The sequence below is a fragment of the Garra rufa genome, chromosome 19, assembly GCF_049309525.1.
Source record: "Garra rufa chromosome 19, GarRuf1.0, whole genome shotgun sequence".
NCBI classification, from domain to species: domain Eukaryota; kingdom Metazoa; phylum Chordata; class Actinopteri; order Cypriniformes; family Cyprinidae; genus Garra; species Garra rufa.
This window is the reverse complement of record NC_133379.1, coordinates 37,312,029-37,330,850: the sequence shown is the minus strand read 5'-3', so window position 1 is coordinate 37,330,850 and position 18,822 is coordinate 37,312,029. Positions and strand designations below refer to the sequence as shown.

The window sequence follows — 18,822 nt, the reverse complement described above, 5'->3', positions numbered from 1 at the left end:
ATGGCATAGGAAAGGGCAAAAATTCTCCAGAAACGGTTTTATAGGTCCATTTACAACCCTAGGATTTGTCCCTAGAATGAAATGGTCTGTTATTACATTATTTGGAAGGTTCATGAATAATAATGATGAGCACTGCTCTGATTGGCTGTTTCACAGAGCGGCTCATTTCAGTAGCTCGCACATGGAGGAAAATATTCAATCACGGAGCCCGAGTCGCTATTAATAAGCGGGTCATTAAAGCTGCCGTTTTGAATGCACGATCATTTTACTTTCACTCTTGAGATTTGCAATTGCACGTGCTCCGTGTATCTTTATACTACAGCCGCAGTACTTACCACATATTTTACAAGTTTAGATGCTTGTTAGTGATCTGTAAATCATTCGCCATCGTCCGCGAAGTCATCTCTCTTTACTCTGTTTATGTGGTAAGTGAAATCTCATGTACTGCAATGTAACAGGCTACTGCTAGCAAGAAGCTAACCGTGTCCCTCATTATGCTCACTTATTTATTAGATCACCTTATTAGTTTGCCTTGCCTTTCTGAGTACAGACACCATCAATTCCTGCTCTTAACATCTCCTGCACAACCTGAAACATAACATTTATTCCCGTGATCTGCCATTTTCGCTGTTGTCCTCACTTTGTTGTTTTTTTCCACAATCCTATCTGCAGAACTTCTGATAATTGGGCTATGCAAATGTTGGGGGCGTAACTATTCATTATTGCGACTATAACGTCATAGTCTGTGTTATGTTAGGATTAACCTATTTTTCAGTGGTCTTTTGCAAACACCAGATTAATATAAGGAGGAGGAAACGATGGTGTTTGAGACTCACGGTATGTCATGTCAATGTACAGAACTGTTATTATTCAACTATGCCAAGGTAAATACATTTATTCCATTCTATGGCACCTTTAATGAAAGATAAATACAAGAACAAGATTGATAATAACAGGATTCAGGTTAATCAGGACCTGTATTGTATTTTACAAAAACAAGCCCGGAAAAAGACCCACATATAATTTATTCATTTAGTGGACACTTTTATGCAAAGCAATTTGCAAATGAAGAATAGGCCTACAAAACCTATTGTTGTCAGTATCATGTCTGTGTTCTGTCATGTTTTCCTAGTGTCTTTTCCCCTATGGTTCTAGCTTATATGGTTTAGTCCTTGTCTCCCCCTTTTGGTATTGTTTAGTTAGTTCAGTCATGCCCTTATTTGTATTTCCCCCTTGTTATCTTGTTAGTGACCACGCCCCGTTTCAGTGTATTTAAGAGTCTGTGTGTGCACTCCCCATTTGTCTGTCATTTATTCTGTTACCTCTGTTTGCTTGTTTTCATGTGCTCATCTTATACTCCCGGTTTTTGTTTGTTTGTATTAGTTTCAGTGTTTCATTTAATAAACTGTTTACGTTTTCATTTACTCCGGTTCTCCTCATTCCATCTCCACTCCACAACCCAGCCTGATCGTGACAGATTGACGGACCTAAACAGAAGATGAGTCGTGCTGAGGCAGCTTTGAGGAGACTGCGGCAAGGTGGCCGTGAGTTGGAACGATATGTGGAGGATTTCATCGAGCTCTCCCATCAGGTAGGCTGGCACGAGGCTGCTCTTGGTGCTGTGTTTGTTTTGGGGCTGGATGATGAGACCATTCGCTGCGATCTTCCCTCTTGTAATTTCCCCTTGATCGAGCTAATAAACCTGATTCTCTATTTGAATGGATCTGATTTTGAAGTTGAAGAATTTCCAAATTCTGGTAGGTCTCATCTTCCAGTCCCCTCACAGACACAGCACATCGCGCCAGCCTGCCATAAGCCGAGAACCTCCACATACCGCTCCAACGGATCGGACCGCCAGCCCAGTCTCCTATCCCCAGCCGTCCTCCAAAGCTCCGCTGCTGTCCTCAGCCCGATGCGGCCGGCTTCCTCCGCCCAGCGCTCTAATCTGCCGGCTGCCACGCCAGCTCACAAGATGGCTGCCACGCCAGCTCACAAGATGGCTGCCATGCCGGAATCGGCACGCAAGATGGCTGCCACGCATGAGTCTGCACGCAAGATGGCTGCCGCGCATGAGTCTGCATGCAAGATGGCCGCCGTTCCTGAGTCCTCGGCCAAGATGGCCACCAAGCCTGAATCCCTGGCCAAGATGGCCGCCGTTCCTGCACCCTCGGCCAAGATGGCCGCTAAACCTAAGTTCCCGGCCAAGATGGCCGCCGTTGCTGAGTTCCCGGCCAAGATGGCCGCCGTTGCTGAGTTCCCGGCCAAGAAGGCCGCCAAGCCTGAGTTTCCGGTCAAGATGGCCGCTGTTTCTGAGTCCTCGGCCAAGATGGCAGCCAAGCCTGAGTTCCCGGCCAAGATGGCAGCCAAGACTGAGTTCCCAATCAAGATGGCCGCCGTTACTGAGTTCACGGCCAAGATGAACGCCGTTCCAGAACCCTCGGCCAAAATGACCACCCTACCTGAAATCCCGGCCAAGATGGCCACCAAGCCTGAGTCTGCACCCAAGATGGCTACCACCAAGTCAGAGTCTTCGCTGGTTCCGCCCAGCCTTTCAGAGTCTCCTCTGGTTCCGCCCAGTCTCCCAGAGTCTTCACTGGTTCCGCCCAGCCCTCCAGTCACTGCGCCGCCAGAGCGCCCTCCAGTGACTGATCAGCAAATCTCAGTTAATTCTTTGGGCTAAATTCTACTTTGTTAACCACTTCCTTCCATGCAAATAATGTTACTCCATTAACAGAAATATATATTTCACATATGCATTACCTCAAGCTGATGCATATGGGCAAAAGCATGTGAACACATGAACGACACACTCAATTGTTCCTGCGTAACATTTATTCTTGAAATGAAATTCAAAACCACAAGCATTTTATAGGAAGTTGATCCTCCCTTTGCTGCTATAACAGCTTTATTCTTTTATAGTTTTGCAATAGATGTTACAGAATCACTGAGGTTCAGGTCTGGGTTTGGTGCAGGTACATCAAGCTCTTCAAGACCAGATTTAAAAGGACCTTCCTCAAATGTCTGTAGAAAGTGATTGTATGACATATCTTCAAGCTTTGCTGTCACTGCAATTGCAAACTCATTAATCATAAAGAGGTGTCCACCTTTACATGATAATTAAATCATACAGGCAGTTGAGAAATATGGTAACTGTCATCCTAATGTTTCAGTCATTTTATTTTTGTACATTCCAGTAAATAAGATCTAGGTAATCAATATTAATAATGCCTTGAATCTGACCATAACAGAATAAACTCATCACTGAAACTCTAGGTTGTCAGGTTTTTACAAAGAAATCAGGCTTACCCTTACTTTTCGTATAACCATTTTCTTTCCAGATGTCCAAATACTCATTCATACCCGTTTCAACATATTTACTGTCAGTTATTATTATAGCCTGTTTCATACCTAATTCGTTTAATCTCTGTATTGCCTCTTCCACAGCTTTAACTTCAGCTGTTTGTGCTGTTCCTTCCATTTCTCCTTTATTTTTGTCTTTGTCCTGTCCTTTCTGTTTCATTATGTATCCCCAGTGTGCCTGTTTATCCTTTACTGTTTTAGAGCCATCTATACATACCACTGTACTTTTCTGCACGTTTACTTTTTTCTTCTGACACTTTTTCTGTTCCTTGTGCCTAAGTTTTAGATCTGGGTCTAAAAGCATATCTGCCCATCTTTCCCATCTTGTGTTCTGGGCTTTACTATCTTTCACTTTATTCTTACTCAAATGTGCCATCACTGGTTCATCCGTATTAACAAATATAGTCTGTCCTCTAGTTAATCCTTTTAATTCAGGATATCTTTTACCTAAAGCTGCTAACTTCTTTTCAATTGGTGCAAACTGTTTCTCTGGGTTTTCCCCATGTTCCTGTAATAATTCTGATAGTGACACAAACGACCATTTTGTCACTTGAGGTGTAGTAGGGTAGTTTCTGACGCGTGAGATCCAAAAAAAAACAATCGTCCTCCAAATACTGCTTATCAGGTTTTATTTATCACACAGTTCCTGTAGTTCCATTTCAACTCACAGTTCTGGTACACAAATGCACATAAAATCCCATCGGATGCCTCCACAAGTTTCACTCCAGACACGGTCAAAAAATGTTGTGTTTCCCTCTAATTACACACCTGTTGTTCTAACTCTTTGCCTACCTATGTACTCCTCCAAACCCACACTCCACCCAGTGGTCAAAAAACAGCATTACAGCAAGCATAATGGCTCTTACAATTCTTATAGGCATATTACTTCCTTCATTTCTTGCTATTAACTGGTACCCAACAGGATCTGTTGAAAGATCAGTTTGCACTTTCCTGCATCAGCTTCACTTTCACAATTTAGACTTCCTCTTTTTACTGTTGCATATAATGGCTTAGCCATCTGACTGTATCCAGTTAATATCTCGTACATATCCCATTATCACTGTTGGACCTCCCTAACTGTGAATGCTGTTTTTTCCTGGCTACTCTCTTCTAGAGGTGCGCACCAAAAACCATTAGGTACAGTAAATCTATTTTTGAAATATACTTCCCATGTCTAATTCTTTCAACTGTGTCTCTTGCATTTATCAAATACCGTCTGTCTGGTTTTGTCATTCTGTTTAGGGCTTTAAAATTGGACACTAATCAAAATGTGTTATCTGGTTTTGGTACCAACTGAATCGGACTATAGTAGTTATAGCTCCCTTTACATCTCTTATAATTCCTTGTTCTACATGTTCTGTAATTGTTTCATTCAATTCATCCAATCCTTTTTTTTATTAGTGGGACACTGTCTTTGTGGTTTATGTATGCCTCCTTCAATCTTATGTGCATATTTCTCACTGACTTTACCACAGTCGTTTTTGCTCCTTCAATATGAGTTGTTGCTTAATGCATTCATTAGTTCTCTTTTTGCTAATTCAGATCCTTTAATATTTGCCTCTATTCTCTGCAGTTCTTTCTGCCAATCAACCTCTTTTAATCTCAAAACTTTTTTAAGGTCTTTAGCTGCTAGCAAGTTTTCAGCACCTTGTATCATTTCTATTCCATGCTTACTTCCTAATTTTTTCTTTTTAACTTCACCGTCATATAATTGAATATATACCGTTCCAGTCTGCTTTATTGGCTCTATTGAAGTAGACAATTCTGCTCCAGTGTCAATAAGGTATTCAGTTCCTGCTAAATCAACAAATAATTGATCATTTCTCAGGAATCACAGAGCTTCTGCTTCAATAGACCTGCCTCGCCCTATTCTGCATCTGGCTTTAGTTTCTCTGTTTTTACTTCCTGTTTTTGCTGTGTTTGCTCTATCACTTTATTCCTTCTCACTTTCTTTGTGTTAACTGTGTTATTCTTTCTTTTATCTATGATCTTTTTCTTTTCTTCTGCAGTCGTTTGTCCCCATTTTTCATCTGGGATGTAACTATTTCTAACATTTTTTAAAGTTCTGATTAGTCCATTTCCCATGACTAAGACCACTTTGGATATTCTGCCTTCTCTGGAATCCAGTATTTTCTGTTCCACTGTTTTAGGTTTAAATGGTTTATGTGGCCTGCTTTTTTATAAACCTGTTCTGAGTGGTTTCTATTCTGAGGTGTTTCCTTTTTCTTTTTTACATCCTTCAATTTCAGTTTTGCTGGCATTGTTTAATATTGTGGCTAACTTATGCCCTCCAGGTATTTTTTTCCTACTTCACGAAGCAACCTAATTTTATCTTCATGAGGAATGTCATCTTCTATTGACAGCCACATACCTAATATTGGTACACCACCTCTTTGGGCTTCAACTAAGTCTTTTTTCCACTGATTAAACCTATCTTCTGTTCCGGGCAATTTTCGTGCCCTGTCTAATGCTTCTGCAGAGACAGCATGGCCTGTACAAGTGTGTACTAAGCGTGTAACTGACTCTTTGTTAAGGTTTGCTGCCTCAGCTGCCTTCATGATTCGAGTTGCGTAAAGACTAAGATCCTCACCCTGTTTTCTGCTGCCTACTTGTTGGCACACTGCTTCTGTTAAATTTAACTGTAATAATTTCGATTGTAAATCAACCTGTTCATCTCTTGATTCCCTTAAAGTATCAAACGTGGTGCAGTGGGTTGTGAAGTACTCATATGTTCTAATATTCCTAACCTTGCATCGTACCTCTCTTTTTGTGTTTTAATAATGTTTTATTTCCTCTTGATCTCTTTCTGTAACAATGCGATTTATAGTTACATAGTTCTCTTGAGAGAGTTCTATTATTCCAACTATAAGACCCTCTATCACTAGACTCATTTGGGTCATATGTATTTCTCTGTTACTTCTACTCACAGCTTCTCGAATTATGTTTCTTATTAACAATCTGCTCTCTTCTACAGTTTGTTCTTTACTGCATGTCTGTGTATTACAGTCAATCATTACAGGATGTGCTATACTCTCCCATTTACTCTCTAGTAACTCTTAATGTTCCAGCTTGTTGAGGACCTAATCTAAACCTCATATTCTCTATTTCTTTAAGGTCCTCTTCCCCTAAACATCCAAAAACTGCACCTGCTGCTCCTGATCCCTTTACCATTTGTGCATTCCCTTGTATAACTACCATACCTCCTGAGGAATTTCTATCCATCCTTCATACATCCGGAACATTATCCGTTGCATCTGTATTTCTGTAATAGCTGACCGAGGTGGGTGTGGGTCAGCTATTGTGACAACACTATCTCTGTCATCATCTACTGGTGGTAAAATAAGCAGGAACTCATGTGCATTGTGAAAGTCTGTCATTGCCTCTTTGTATATTCTAACCTTTTCAATATTTGGAGTCTCACCCTGAGACTTTTTCAGGCTTTTACCATTCATAGTATACAGTTTAATTTTGCCCATATGTTTCTTACGCACAGTGCTCATAATTCCCTCTGCCTCTGAGGTTTTACACTGTATAACCACTTCCTGCTCATAGTGGCTTGCTATTTCAAGGGCCCATTGTATAACTACTAGGCCAACTTCTGACTCTTGAAAGTCACCTCTCTGCAGTCCATCCCTACTAGGTAACCATAAAAGTATCTGACCCTGGCTCTGTTTCCTGGACTGAGGTTTCTGCCCTTAAGGCTTTTTTCTCCCAGGCTTTTACCCTGTGGTCCCCCCAGGTATATGCCTTATACAGGAAAAAACATCTTTCTTTAAGATAAAATGACATGAAATTACCCATATAACCAAAAGATGGCAGCAGAGGATCAATCATTGGCTGCAGCTGCCATTTCAACTCCCTAGTTTTTTCAAGAAGTCATGCTATTCGATTTATTATAAAATCACTATAGTATAATAAATTGTAGTACTTTGACCACACTGAAGTATATAGTATAGCAAGTGCAGAAAGTCATTAAGCTCTAAGGGTGAATTATTTAAATACTTATAGTTCTCTACAAATTAAATAAGTTAAATATTAATGGTATAATAATTAAATAATGCACTCAATATGAATCGATATGAATTTGAAATATTTTATATAATTTAATAACTACGTGTTTTAAGCTTTATCTTGACCTGTAAAAGCTATTAAATAGCCTATATTTAACCAACACAAACTTGTTCCTGCTGTAGTTTTGTTACTCTGGCATCAGCTTGTCAGATATTTCCTCCGGTTATTACTGTCAATCACAGCAATGACTTGCACATATTTAGCCGTATTACTCGCATATTTTTTTTAAACTCGTGTTTGTCATTCTTGAAATGGTATAGATGGACGTTTGGTCCTCTTAGACAAAAAAAACAACAACTTTTCTTCGATTGTGAATGGCACAGTACAGCTGACCGGAAATGACTTAGATGGCTAGAAGTAATCTGTGCATATGGTCAATTTACACTTTCATAAGTTCTAGTGTGCCCAGCCCTTTCTAAACCCAATTGTTCACATTTCAAAACAGACTTAATGTGATAAATTCTGTCTTGCTTCAAATGTCCTGTCATTATTTTGAACAAACTGACTTAATTAACACCTTCTGTACACATTCCTTTAATAAGACTAATTTCCTGATTCCTAATTTTTTTTTTTCTGTTAAGCTGTCATTATCCCATGAAGGCCCAACCCTTTTGCTAGGATATAAAATAAGCACCGAAACACATCATTTCATTTGCCTCCTGATCAAAAATGGATCTTCAGATCTCAGTTTTTCTTGTGTTCATTTTTTTCACTGGAGGTACAAGGACAAATCTCTTGACTATCTATTTGTTTCAAGGATAAATCATTGGACTTCTCTCTCATTATGTCTCTTTTATTACTTAAGGACACTCTCTCAACTGTTATGTGTGCATAAGTGCAACAGGGTCTTGTGCAGATCAAAAGGTGATGGAATGTCCTGAATATAGCATGTGCTTAAGTTCAACAATCATATATGGTAAGTCCCGCTCAACTGATTGACATTTACTATTAAATTAAGGATGCCGCAAAAGTGGAGTGTTTTAAAATGTATATTATACACAATTAATGATTGCAATCATAAAATAGAGACTTCTGCTACTTAATTCATTTTCACTCAGTTACATAAATAATATAACTTGTAATTGAAAAAAAATGTTTGCAATTTTTTTTTTTTTCAAAGGTTTTACTAGTGGTAGACTTTTAGACCTAAGTGATTATTTTATAATGTAAAATTGTGTCTTTACTCTTCTGTTTTGCAGCTTTGATTAGAAAGATTCTTTTTTGAAATGTAAATACATTTGTAATTAAAATGATGTGCAATTGTTGTTCCTTCTTGTCATTCGTGTTTTTTTAGGAAACTCAACTAAATACAAAGTTAAAAGTTGTTCTCCATCATATGCATGTGTGGAAACAAACTTTAACTCTAAAGATGTATCTTATTTCTGCTGTAGCACGGACCTTTGTAATGCTAAGGATGCTCCAGGTACTGTACTTTATTACTAACTATGTGCAAATGACTGTCCTCTTTAAAATCAACAGTGATTTTACATCCATAGAACATTCAATTGACAATTGCAGGAACAGATTGAATGGAACAGTTTAAGTAGCATTGTTTCATTGGATTTACATTTTTTTTTACAGATCCTTCTGGAAATTCTGTCCCCAATGCCCTTGCCTATTTCACTCAGAGCTTCCTGTTCCTCTGCTGTTCTCTGCTCTTCTTCATCCTGCTGCACTGAATCCAGCTCTTCAGTCTACATTTTCTTTAGCACTCTGATGTGATAAACTAAAAGTATACAGGAAATTTCTGTCAATTCTATATAAGTTTTATGCTGTAAAAGTACAAAAATAAAAGTGCAGAGTGCATAGGGCGAAGTGGTTGAAAGGTTATTTATTTAAGGAAAATGTCTCAGCTAATGCTGTAAACTATAAAAGGAAGCTAACATTTCTTGAGGTCATTGTCACATTACTGTCTTTCATGTCTTTCCATGATTTTCTTCAGTAAATTGTACCATACATTTCAAAGTAACTTTTGATGTTAATTTGTGTTTATTTGGTGTATTTTCTAGCTAAAGAGGTAAAGATGCTCATTCATTTTGACATTTCGTTCTGCCATGTAAACTGAGGTGAGCTTGAACCTTCATGCAGAAAAAGACCCATGATTCGAATCTAAAGAAAATAAAATAAACAATCCCTTTGAAAGGTCATGCCAGTGACATTTACATTTATTCATTTAGTGGACGCTTTCATCCAAACAACTTGCAAATGATGAACAGGCCTACAGGCATGTTATTTCATTCATCTGATCAAAGATTTGCAAATCTGAGGTCTAAATTTTACTTCGTTAATCACTTCCTTCCATACAAATAATACTCTATCAATATGTTATCAACAGAAATATATATTTATATCCTAAAAGTTCATATGCATTACCTCAAGCTGACACCATGGTAAAGATGCACTATATAGGGTTTGCACCTACATCACGTTTTGGTCAGTCACCCGGATGAACAGCCATTGTGGCGATACTCAGATTTATACAACAGTTTATTCTGTTTTTGTACATTTCAGTAAATAAGATCTAGGCAATCAATATTAATAACGACTTGAATGCTAACAGACACACAGAATTAACAAAACTCATTACTGAAAATCTAAATAAAAGACATGAAACATCTATATGAACAAAACCTGAAATAGATGTGACATGCAAGGTTGCCAGGTTTTCACAAAGAAATCCACCCAATGGGGTATATTGCATTCTGGGGGTAAAATAGGCATTTTTTGGCGAGGTTCCCCTGGTAAAATTCACATTCCAGGGAATAAATATTATGTATCACATGAATTTATTAAATATCACGCAGTAAGTGTAAAAGTGGAAATGTGCTAACAACAGGCTGTTCATTATTTTATTTGTACTATTTCTTTTATTTTGGAATGCTTGTTAATTTATTGATTTTTTTCATTAATCGGTCATACGTCTAGGTCAAACTCCTGAAACTTTGGTCTATTGCTCTGGTGTACAACGTTTGAACTCCAGTTGATAGTTCTAATTTGGACAGCCAGATCTTTAAGCCCTTTGATTCCTCTGTTTTTGACCCTTACAATGGTGATATTGATCCTGATCAGAATTTCTTTTCTTCATTCGATGTTTCCAGCCTCTGTCTTCGTTATAATGAAACCCAGTTTAATGATTTATGTGCTTCTATATCTGGGGATATTTTTTCTACTTTTCATTTGAATATTAGAAGTCTTCAGAGTAATTATGATCATTTCAGCCATTATTTATCTTCACTTGGGCATAATTTTTCTGTTATAGCCTTATCTGAAACATTGCTCACGGAGGACTCTAAAGAAATGTTTAAAATACCAAAGTATAAATCAGTTCACCGTGTAAGAGTAGACAGATCTGGGGGAGGGGTATCTTTGTTTTTTGAGGAAAATTATGATTTTAAAATTAGGGAAGACCTCACTCTAAAAAAAGATCAGGATGATGTAGAGTCGCTTTTTTGGAGCTTATTAGTGCTTTTAATGGAAAGAATATACAGTAATTGTTGGGGTTGTCTATCAGCCACCTCATTCTATTATCAAAGATTTCAATGAAAGCTTGCTTTATTCACTTGAGCGTGTTAACAATGAGAAAAAGCCTTGTTATATACTGTTATATACTTAACTATGATACAGACACTCTCACTGGGGACTTTCTAAATGTTCTTTATTCTAGTTATTTTTTTCTACTCATCCATAAAGCTACTCGAGTCAAAGAAAAATCAGCAACTTTGATATGCATTTTATGTAATTCTTTAGGTAAAGAAATGAAATCTGGTATTCTGATTTGTCTGACCATCTCCCTATATTTCGGTTATCTGTGACTTAAGCAAATGGAATACAAACCAAGTATTGTTTATAAGAAATATGAGCGATGTACATATTTGTTAGTTCAAGGATAGGCTTGACAATACATCATAGGATGTCCTATATGAGGAGAGAAACGCAAATTTAGCATATCAAAAGTTTATGATTATGATTTCTACTAATTTCAATGAATGTTTCCCTATGGGTAAATTGTCTAAAAAACAGAACACAGCCCTAAATAGACCTTGGTTTACAGTTGAACTAAGGAAACTGTTAAAGAAAAGGAATAAATTGTACAAAAAGTATGTTTCAAATCGTACTCCACTTACTTATGCTGTTTATAAATCAGCAAGAAATAAATATATACAAGCTCAATTAGGTTTGCGAAAAAAAAAAGTATTTCAGTAATGTTTTTCTTAAGTGTTCAAATAATGTTAAATCCACATGGAAAGTAGTGAATCAATTGCTTCAAAAAGAAAAGGCTATCAATGATCATAGCTTAACATTTTAATTTTATTTTATTTTTTTCGTCAGTATTGGTCTGAAATTAGCCAATTTAATTCCACATAGTGATGGAAATCCTTTGGATTTATCCATCGGTCATTTCCTGTTATGTCTTCATTTAAACCTATTGATGGCCATGAAGTAAGTGACATCATTGATCAGTTAAAACCTACCACAGCGGGTCATGACAATATTTCAGAATACCTTGTCAAACAGGTGAAGCAATCCATTCTGCAACCACTTTCTCATATTATGTCTTTGTCTCTGGAGTTTTCAAGATTTCAAAGTTGCAAAGGTCATTCCTTTGTTTAAAGCTGATGATCCTTGTTGTTTTACTAATTATAGACCCATTTCTATTTTGCCATGTTTCTCTAAAATATTTTAAAAAATCATACATAAAAGGATAATTTCTCATCTAGATTCTAATATGATTCTTTATAACCACCAGTATGGCTTTCGAAAAATCATTCAACGTATATGGCTCTACTTCATCTTATTGATAAGGTTATTTCTGCACTTGAAAATAATGAGTTCACCTGCAGTATTTTTTTGGATTTTTCAAAAGCATTTGATACAATAAATCACAATATCCTCATTGCTAAATTGTGCAAATATGGTTTCCAAGATATCACTTATAAATGGTTATCAAGTTATAATTCAAATAGATCACAGTTTGTTTATTTTAAGGTGTATTTTTCCAATAAAGCTAAATTACAATGCGGTGTCCCACAGGGGTCTATTCTTGGACCACTGTTGTTCCTCATTTATATAAATGGTATGTTTAGTGTTTCGGATGTGCTTTTCCCCATCATATTTGCGGATGATACAACCCTTGTTCTTTCAAATTCACATTTTAGTATGTTAATGAACAATGCAAATATTGGCCTAGTTGCCTACACTGCTTGGTTCAAGTTAGGTTCTTTAAATATTAAGAAATGTAATTTTGTTATTTTACAGTGGCAAAAAAAACATACAACAAAGAACTAGCGCGAATTAAAATCAGGCCTACTGAGATGCTTCAGTTAAGAACAATAACATTTTTAGGAGTTATTATTGATGAAGGTTTGAGTTGGAGAGGACACATAGACTATGTTTGTGGCAAAATTACCAAGTCAATTGGTATAAAAAAGGAGGATTAGCCATCTTGTTACTACAAAATGTCTCAGTACACTATATTATAGCTCGGGGTCCCAAATCTTACCCTGGAGGTCCAATGCGCTGCAGAGTTTAGCTCCAACCCTGATCACACTCACCTACCTTTTATTCTCTAATGATCCTGAAGACCGAAAACATGGGCAATTTAATAATCACATAACCTATTCGATATTCTGTCATTAAATCAAATAATCGAATATTCGAAAATCGTGACCCATCCCTAGTTGGTAAGCGTAGTGACCCTGGACCACAAAAACGTTGTAAGGGTCCATTTTTTTAAAACTGAGATTTACACATCATATAAATAAGCTTTCCATTGATGTATGGTCTGTTAGAATGTAGGACAATATTTGAGATGCAACTATTTGAAAATCTGGAATCTGAGGGTGCAAAAAACATACAGTGTATTTTTGGCTGTTGCTACAAGTACAGTAGTCAACATTTTAAGTGGAAAACAGCTTTAGTTATAACAGCTTCCACTCTTTTACAGTTTCTCAATAGATGTTACAGAAAGGTTCAGGTGTGGGTTTGGTGCAGGTACATCAAGCTCTTCAAGACCAGATTCAAAAAGATCTTCCTCAAATGTCTGTACTGTAGAAAGTGTGTTATTGTATGACATAACATCAAGATTTGCTTTCACTGGTATTGCCAAACCCATTAATCAATATCAAACAGGTGAGGTGTCCACATGACTAAATTATACGGCCACTTGAAAAAATAACTGTCAGTCAAATGTTTGAATTGTAAAATAACAAATAATGCTAAGTATAGAACCACTGTCTTATCCTCCCTCAAAGCCATCATGTTGACAAAGAGCTCAATAAAAAATTAAGTAGGCCTAATTAAAAAGGTGACATAATACTTTTTTTGTGTTTGCAGCGCGTTCGTGTGTTTGCAGTGTTTGCGTTGCGAGGATTTGCAGTGTCTGTGTTGTCAAACTGATTATGTTTTTTTTATTATTTGTTGTCGTTTTTTCTGTTTGCATGTGTTTTCTTAAGTTGCAGCGCGTTGAGGTCTCTCGGCCACTGTAGACATGCTCTTCACATACAAAGATTATGCACAAGTTATAGCAAAAGAGTAGCTCAACTTACCCCACCCATTTACCTATTTTCTGGATGAGGAACATTTATTCCATCTTATATTTGTTTGTTACTTTCAATGTTTTTCATTCCTTATTTTTTCTTGATATGCACAAAAATGCACTGGTAACTGCAGTGAAGCAGGATGATGTTAAATATCCAGTGTGTTAAATGTATGTCATATTGCTGAACTTCACCCATTTTAATCCTGTAACTGAACACTACAGTACATTGATGTGCAAAGAGAATGGAATCCAATCTTGATCTGATTTCTCAATAACGTCCCATCATTAAGTTTTACCTGTAACAATTTCCTGTTCAGACTTGTTTTTGGTGGCGAGTGCACAAGTACTGACTGTAATTCAAAACATATACTAGTGTGATGCTGCTGGTTAAAAAACTAGAGCATCCCTTTGTGGTTAAATGGATAGTTCACCCAAAAGTGAACATTCATTTTTCCCACCCTCATGTTCTAGTACAGTAGGAAAAAGTATCTGTTAAAATATTTACTGCATGCATAATACATATGTTTTCAATCCTGCCCAAACACACCTCCCTGGAAGTTTTCAGTAATCCTGAAGACCTTGATGAGCTGGTTCAGGTGTGTTTAATCAAGGCTGGAGCTCAAATCTGTGGGTGCCGTTTAGCAGCAGGGTTGGACACCTCTGGTATATTGCATGCTACAGATTTATGAGGGCTCTGTGGCTCTAATTCCCAATCCTGGACACCACTACACATTTTAGACGTCTACCTTATCATGCACATCTGATTCAACTCGGCTCAGTTAGTAAAGACTTCAAGACCTCAAAAACGTGCTGTGTCTGGGGTTCCTCAAAACCAGAATTTGAAACCCACTTGTCTAATTTATATGTATCTGTACAAAAAGACTTGTTTTCTTAATCCTATTTTTGTTTCATGAAACATCTAATTGCTTTCTGTCAAACTATAATTATCTTATCGCACCCTTTTTTCTTGGATATAAAATGAGCACTGAAACAGGCGTTTCATTCACCTCCTGAACAAAGATGGATGTACAATTCACAGTTTTTCTTCTGTTCATTCTTTTCACTGCAGGTACAAAGACAAACTGTAAGAATTTCTATTTGATACAAGCATAAATCACTGGATTTTCCTCTCACTATGTCTCTCTTTTATTGCTAAAGGACACTCTCTCAAATGTTATGAGTGTGCAAGTGCAGATGAAAGTTCTTGTACAGCTCAAAAGGTGACAACGTGTCCCGATGGATTGTCTAAATGTTTAAGTTCAGTATCAGCAGCACAAATTGGTAAGTCCAGTATGATGGATTAAAATTTACAGTTATATTTGACTAATGGAGATGTATGGAAATGTATATCAGTATATGTAAAGGGAATATTCAGATTTCTGCTTTGCAGTCATAAGTAGCATGGGTATATTTAGCAATAGCCAAAAATACATTGTATGGATCAAAATTATAGATTTTTCTTTAATGCAGAAATGTATCAAAACTTAATTTTTGATTAGTAATATGCATTAACAACTTTGAAGGCGTGTTGTGTTTGTTTTGTTTTTTGTTTTTTATGTGCACCCTCAGATTCCAGATTTTCAAATAGTTGTATCACGCCCAAATATTGTCCTATCCTTACAAACCAAACATCTATGGAAAGCTTTCAGATGATGTATAAATTGACCCGTATGTCCTTACGTTTTTCTGGTCCAGGGTCACATTTCTGTATCATTCATGTTTTGTAGGTAACAAGACTACTAAAATGAAATTTAAAGGTTGTGTTACTGAGTGCCAGAGTTCGTCCTTCAACTTCGGTACTACTATGATATCTTCTTCCTGCTGTGACACAGACCTTTGTAATGCAAATTATACTTCAGGTATTGTACTTCAATAATCATGTGCAAATAAAATGAACACTAACTTAACTTTATGACATTTAATCTGGGAGGGAAAAAAAAAGTAGAGTGGGACTTAAATTTTATATTGGGAATTGATGGAATGGAGCAGCTATGGGAGTGTTGTTTACTAGATATAAAGAAAATAAAAGAATACATTTTCTACTGTAGATCCCAGCACTGACCCCAATGGAAAGAAATGTTACTATTGTAATGGACAGAACTGCTCGAACATATTGACTTGTGCAGGGAGTCAAGACCGCTGCATTACAGCAACAGGTGAGATTCTGTAAAAAGAAAGAACACAGATGTTGTTTTAGTTTTTAGCTCTCTTACATACTCTCTTGAATTGCTTTAGATCACATATACCAGTAAAGCTAAGACTAACTTGTGTTTTCTTTCTTTTCATCAGTGAATTTACCAATTTTCGGAGGCCAGTCACATGTTTACAAAGGTTGTGTCCCTGAATCTATTTGTGATGCCATGACATCAACATATTTTCCTCATGTTCAGGAAATCTCATGCTGTGAGGGGGACCTGTGTAACGGTGCTCAGAGTGTCACTCAGAGCTTCCTGTTCCTCTGTTGTTCTCTGCTCTCCTTTATCCTGCTGCACTAAATCCAGCAGCTCTTCACATTCTACACCTGCAGCAAAGAAAATGTGCTGCTGTACAAATATATGGGTTGTATTTTTCTAAATGATAAACTAAAAAAAGTATATACGACATTTAATGTAGGCCTAAAGAATGTATTTTATTTATATGTAAAGCTTAATGCTGTAAAAAGTCCAAAGAAAGGACAATAATAAAAGTTTTTTTTTTTCTTTAAAAAAAAAAATCGTTGTTACAGGTCAAAAAGGCAACAAGAGAAATAATCTGGTATGAGGAATTTCATTATTTCTTCAATCATTTTGTCTATTTTTCCCCCCAACATCTTTATGTAAGTAACTAGCATAAGAAGTAGCCTATGATGCGTAACTGTAAAACACAGTTTTATGAAGGATTAGTGCTGGGTTTTCATACAGATTTCACGATTAGATTCAAATTACGCAATCTCAATTTGCTTTGATTAGATATCAACTCATTTAGAAATATTTCAGGTAGGTCTACATGTCAATTTCTTAAGAAAAACGACTCTCATCTAATGCTGAAAACCATATACGCTAAAGGCAAACGTCTCATTTGGTACAGAGGTACATTATACTTCTTCTAATTAGCTGTTTAATATGCAGACATTTAAGTAGTAGAAATTTAACAAGTACACAACATATTATGTGACCCACAAAACTAGTCATAAAAAGCACGGGTATATTTGTAGCAATAGCCATGATTTTTCTTTTATGCCAAAAATCATTTGGATATCAAGTAAAAATCATGTTCCATAAAGATGTTTTGTACATCTCCTACCGTAAATATATAAAAACTTAATTTTTGATTAGTAATATGCGTTGCTAGGAACATTATCTGGACAACTTTAAAGGCGATTTCTCTATATTTGGAATATTATTATTATATATTTATTTTTGCACCCACAGATTCCAGGTTTTCAAATAGTTGTATCTCGGCCAAATATTGTCACATCCCAACAAACCATCAATGGAAAGCTCATTTATTCAGCTTTCAGAGGATTTATAAATCTCAATTAAAAATTAAAAATATCCATAGGGTCACACATAGCAATAAACTGGACTATTGAACTTATTTCTATCAAGCTATAGCCTATATTTTTCTGTCGAACGCGATTGAGACACTGATTACAGGAGAAGAAGAACATGAGAAGAAATTTCAGTAAGTTGAACGGCACCTTTCAAAATAGCTTCTGAGGCTAATATACTATATACTCGCTGTAAAAAGGAAGAGATCATCGCTTCAGTTGTTTCGTGCTGCTATTTGAACTGAGGCGAACTTTAGTGCATGGTAAATACAAGAGTGACATCTGGAGGAGAAGAATGGGAACATGAAGGATTCATACCAATTCATCAGACCCAGTATCGTATTTTGCGAAAATAAATCCAGAAAAAGACTGAAATTATAAAAAAATAAAAATAGCCTTATGAAGTGTGACCCATTTCCTAGCACTTTTCATGATACATTGCAACGCAGCTTCACAGAAATTTTCTACATTACATGTATGAGTAGTTAATAAGTGGTGAATGTCAAGGTGATGTCCATACGGCAGATATGTCCAATAAAAATCATAAAAAGTTACATCGACTTCCAGTCCTCCTGTGGCAGAAACCAAAAGCATAAAGAAAAACTAGCGTAGCTGCTGTTCAAACCAGCTCAATGATAGCAGATCACAACAGATGAGCATGAATTATCAGCAGGTGGCAGCAGATGATTTTTTGTGCCAAAATACTGTTCCAGATCGTGTATTCTTATAGCAACGACTCGATTTTACAGGTGCTGGTCATTTAATTAGAATATCTTCAAAAAGTTGATTTATTTCACTAATTCCATTCAAGAAGTGAAACTTGTATAATGTATACATTCATTCCACACAGACTATCCCTGCTGAAAAAAACAGCTAAAACCAGCTTAGGCTGGTTGGCTGGTCTTAGCTGGTTTAAGCTGGAAGTAGCTGGTTTAAGCTGGTCTCCCAGCCTGACCAGGCTGGTTTTAGCTGGTGGTTTCCCAGCCTGACCAAAACCCCTCTAAAACCAGCCTGCCTCCCAGCTATGACCAGCTAAAACCAGCCAACCAGCCTAGGCTGGTTTTAGCTGGGGTTTTTTCAGCAGGGATATTTCAAGTGTTTATTTCTTTTAATTTTGATGATTATAACTGAAAACTAATGAAAACCCCAATTCAGTATCTCAGAAAATTAGAATATTGTGAAAAGGTCCAGTTTTGAAGACACCTGCTTAACTCAAAACACCTGCAAAGGCTTTTAAATGGTCTCTCAGTCTAGTTCTGTAGGCTACACAATCATGGGGAAGACTGCTGATTTGACTGTTGTCCAAAAGACGACCATTGACACT

At 36.8% G+C, this 18,822-nt stretch overlaps 1 protein-coding gene and 1 long non-coding RNA gene across 2 annotated transcripts; both read left to right on the top strand.

Moving 5' to 3' along the window:
* The first annotated feature begins 8,127 nt into the window (after window positions 1-8,127).
* LOC141291924 (uncharacterized) lies at window positions 8,128-9,576 on the top strand. Its single transcript, XR_012340419.1, has 3 exons — window positions 8,128-8,347; window positions 8,726-8,854; window positions 9,013-9,576. It is a non-coding gene; the product is annotated as an uncharacterized lncRNA (long non-coding RNA).
* A 5,379-nt stretch (window positions 9,577-14,955) lies between these two features.
* LOC141291858 (urokinase plasminogen activator surface receptor-like) lies at window positions 14,956-18,052 on the top strand. Its single transcript, XM_073823874.1, has 5 exons — window positions 14,956-15,038; window positions 15,128-15,250; window positions 15,697-15,828; window positions 16,018-16,125; window positions 16,259-18,052. The coding sequence occupies exons 1-5, from the start codon at window positions 14,990-14,992 to the stop codon at window positions 16,462-16,464; spliced, it is 618 nt and encodes a 205-aa protein (XP_073679975.1). The 5' UTR covers window positions 14,956-14,989; the 3' UTR covers window positions 16,465-18,052.
* The last annotated feature ends 770 nt before the right edge of the window (window positions 18,053-18,822 follow it).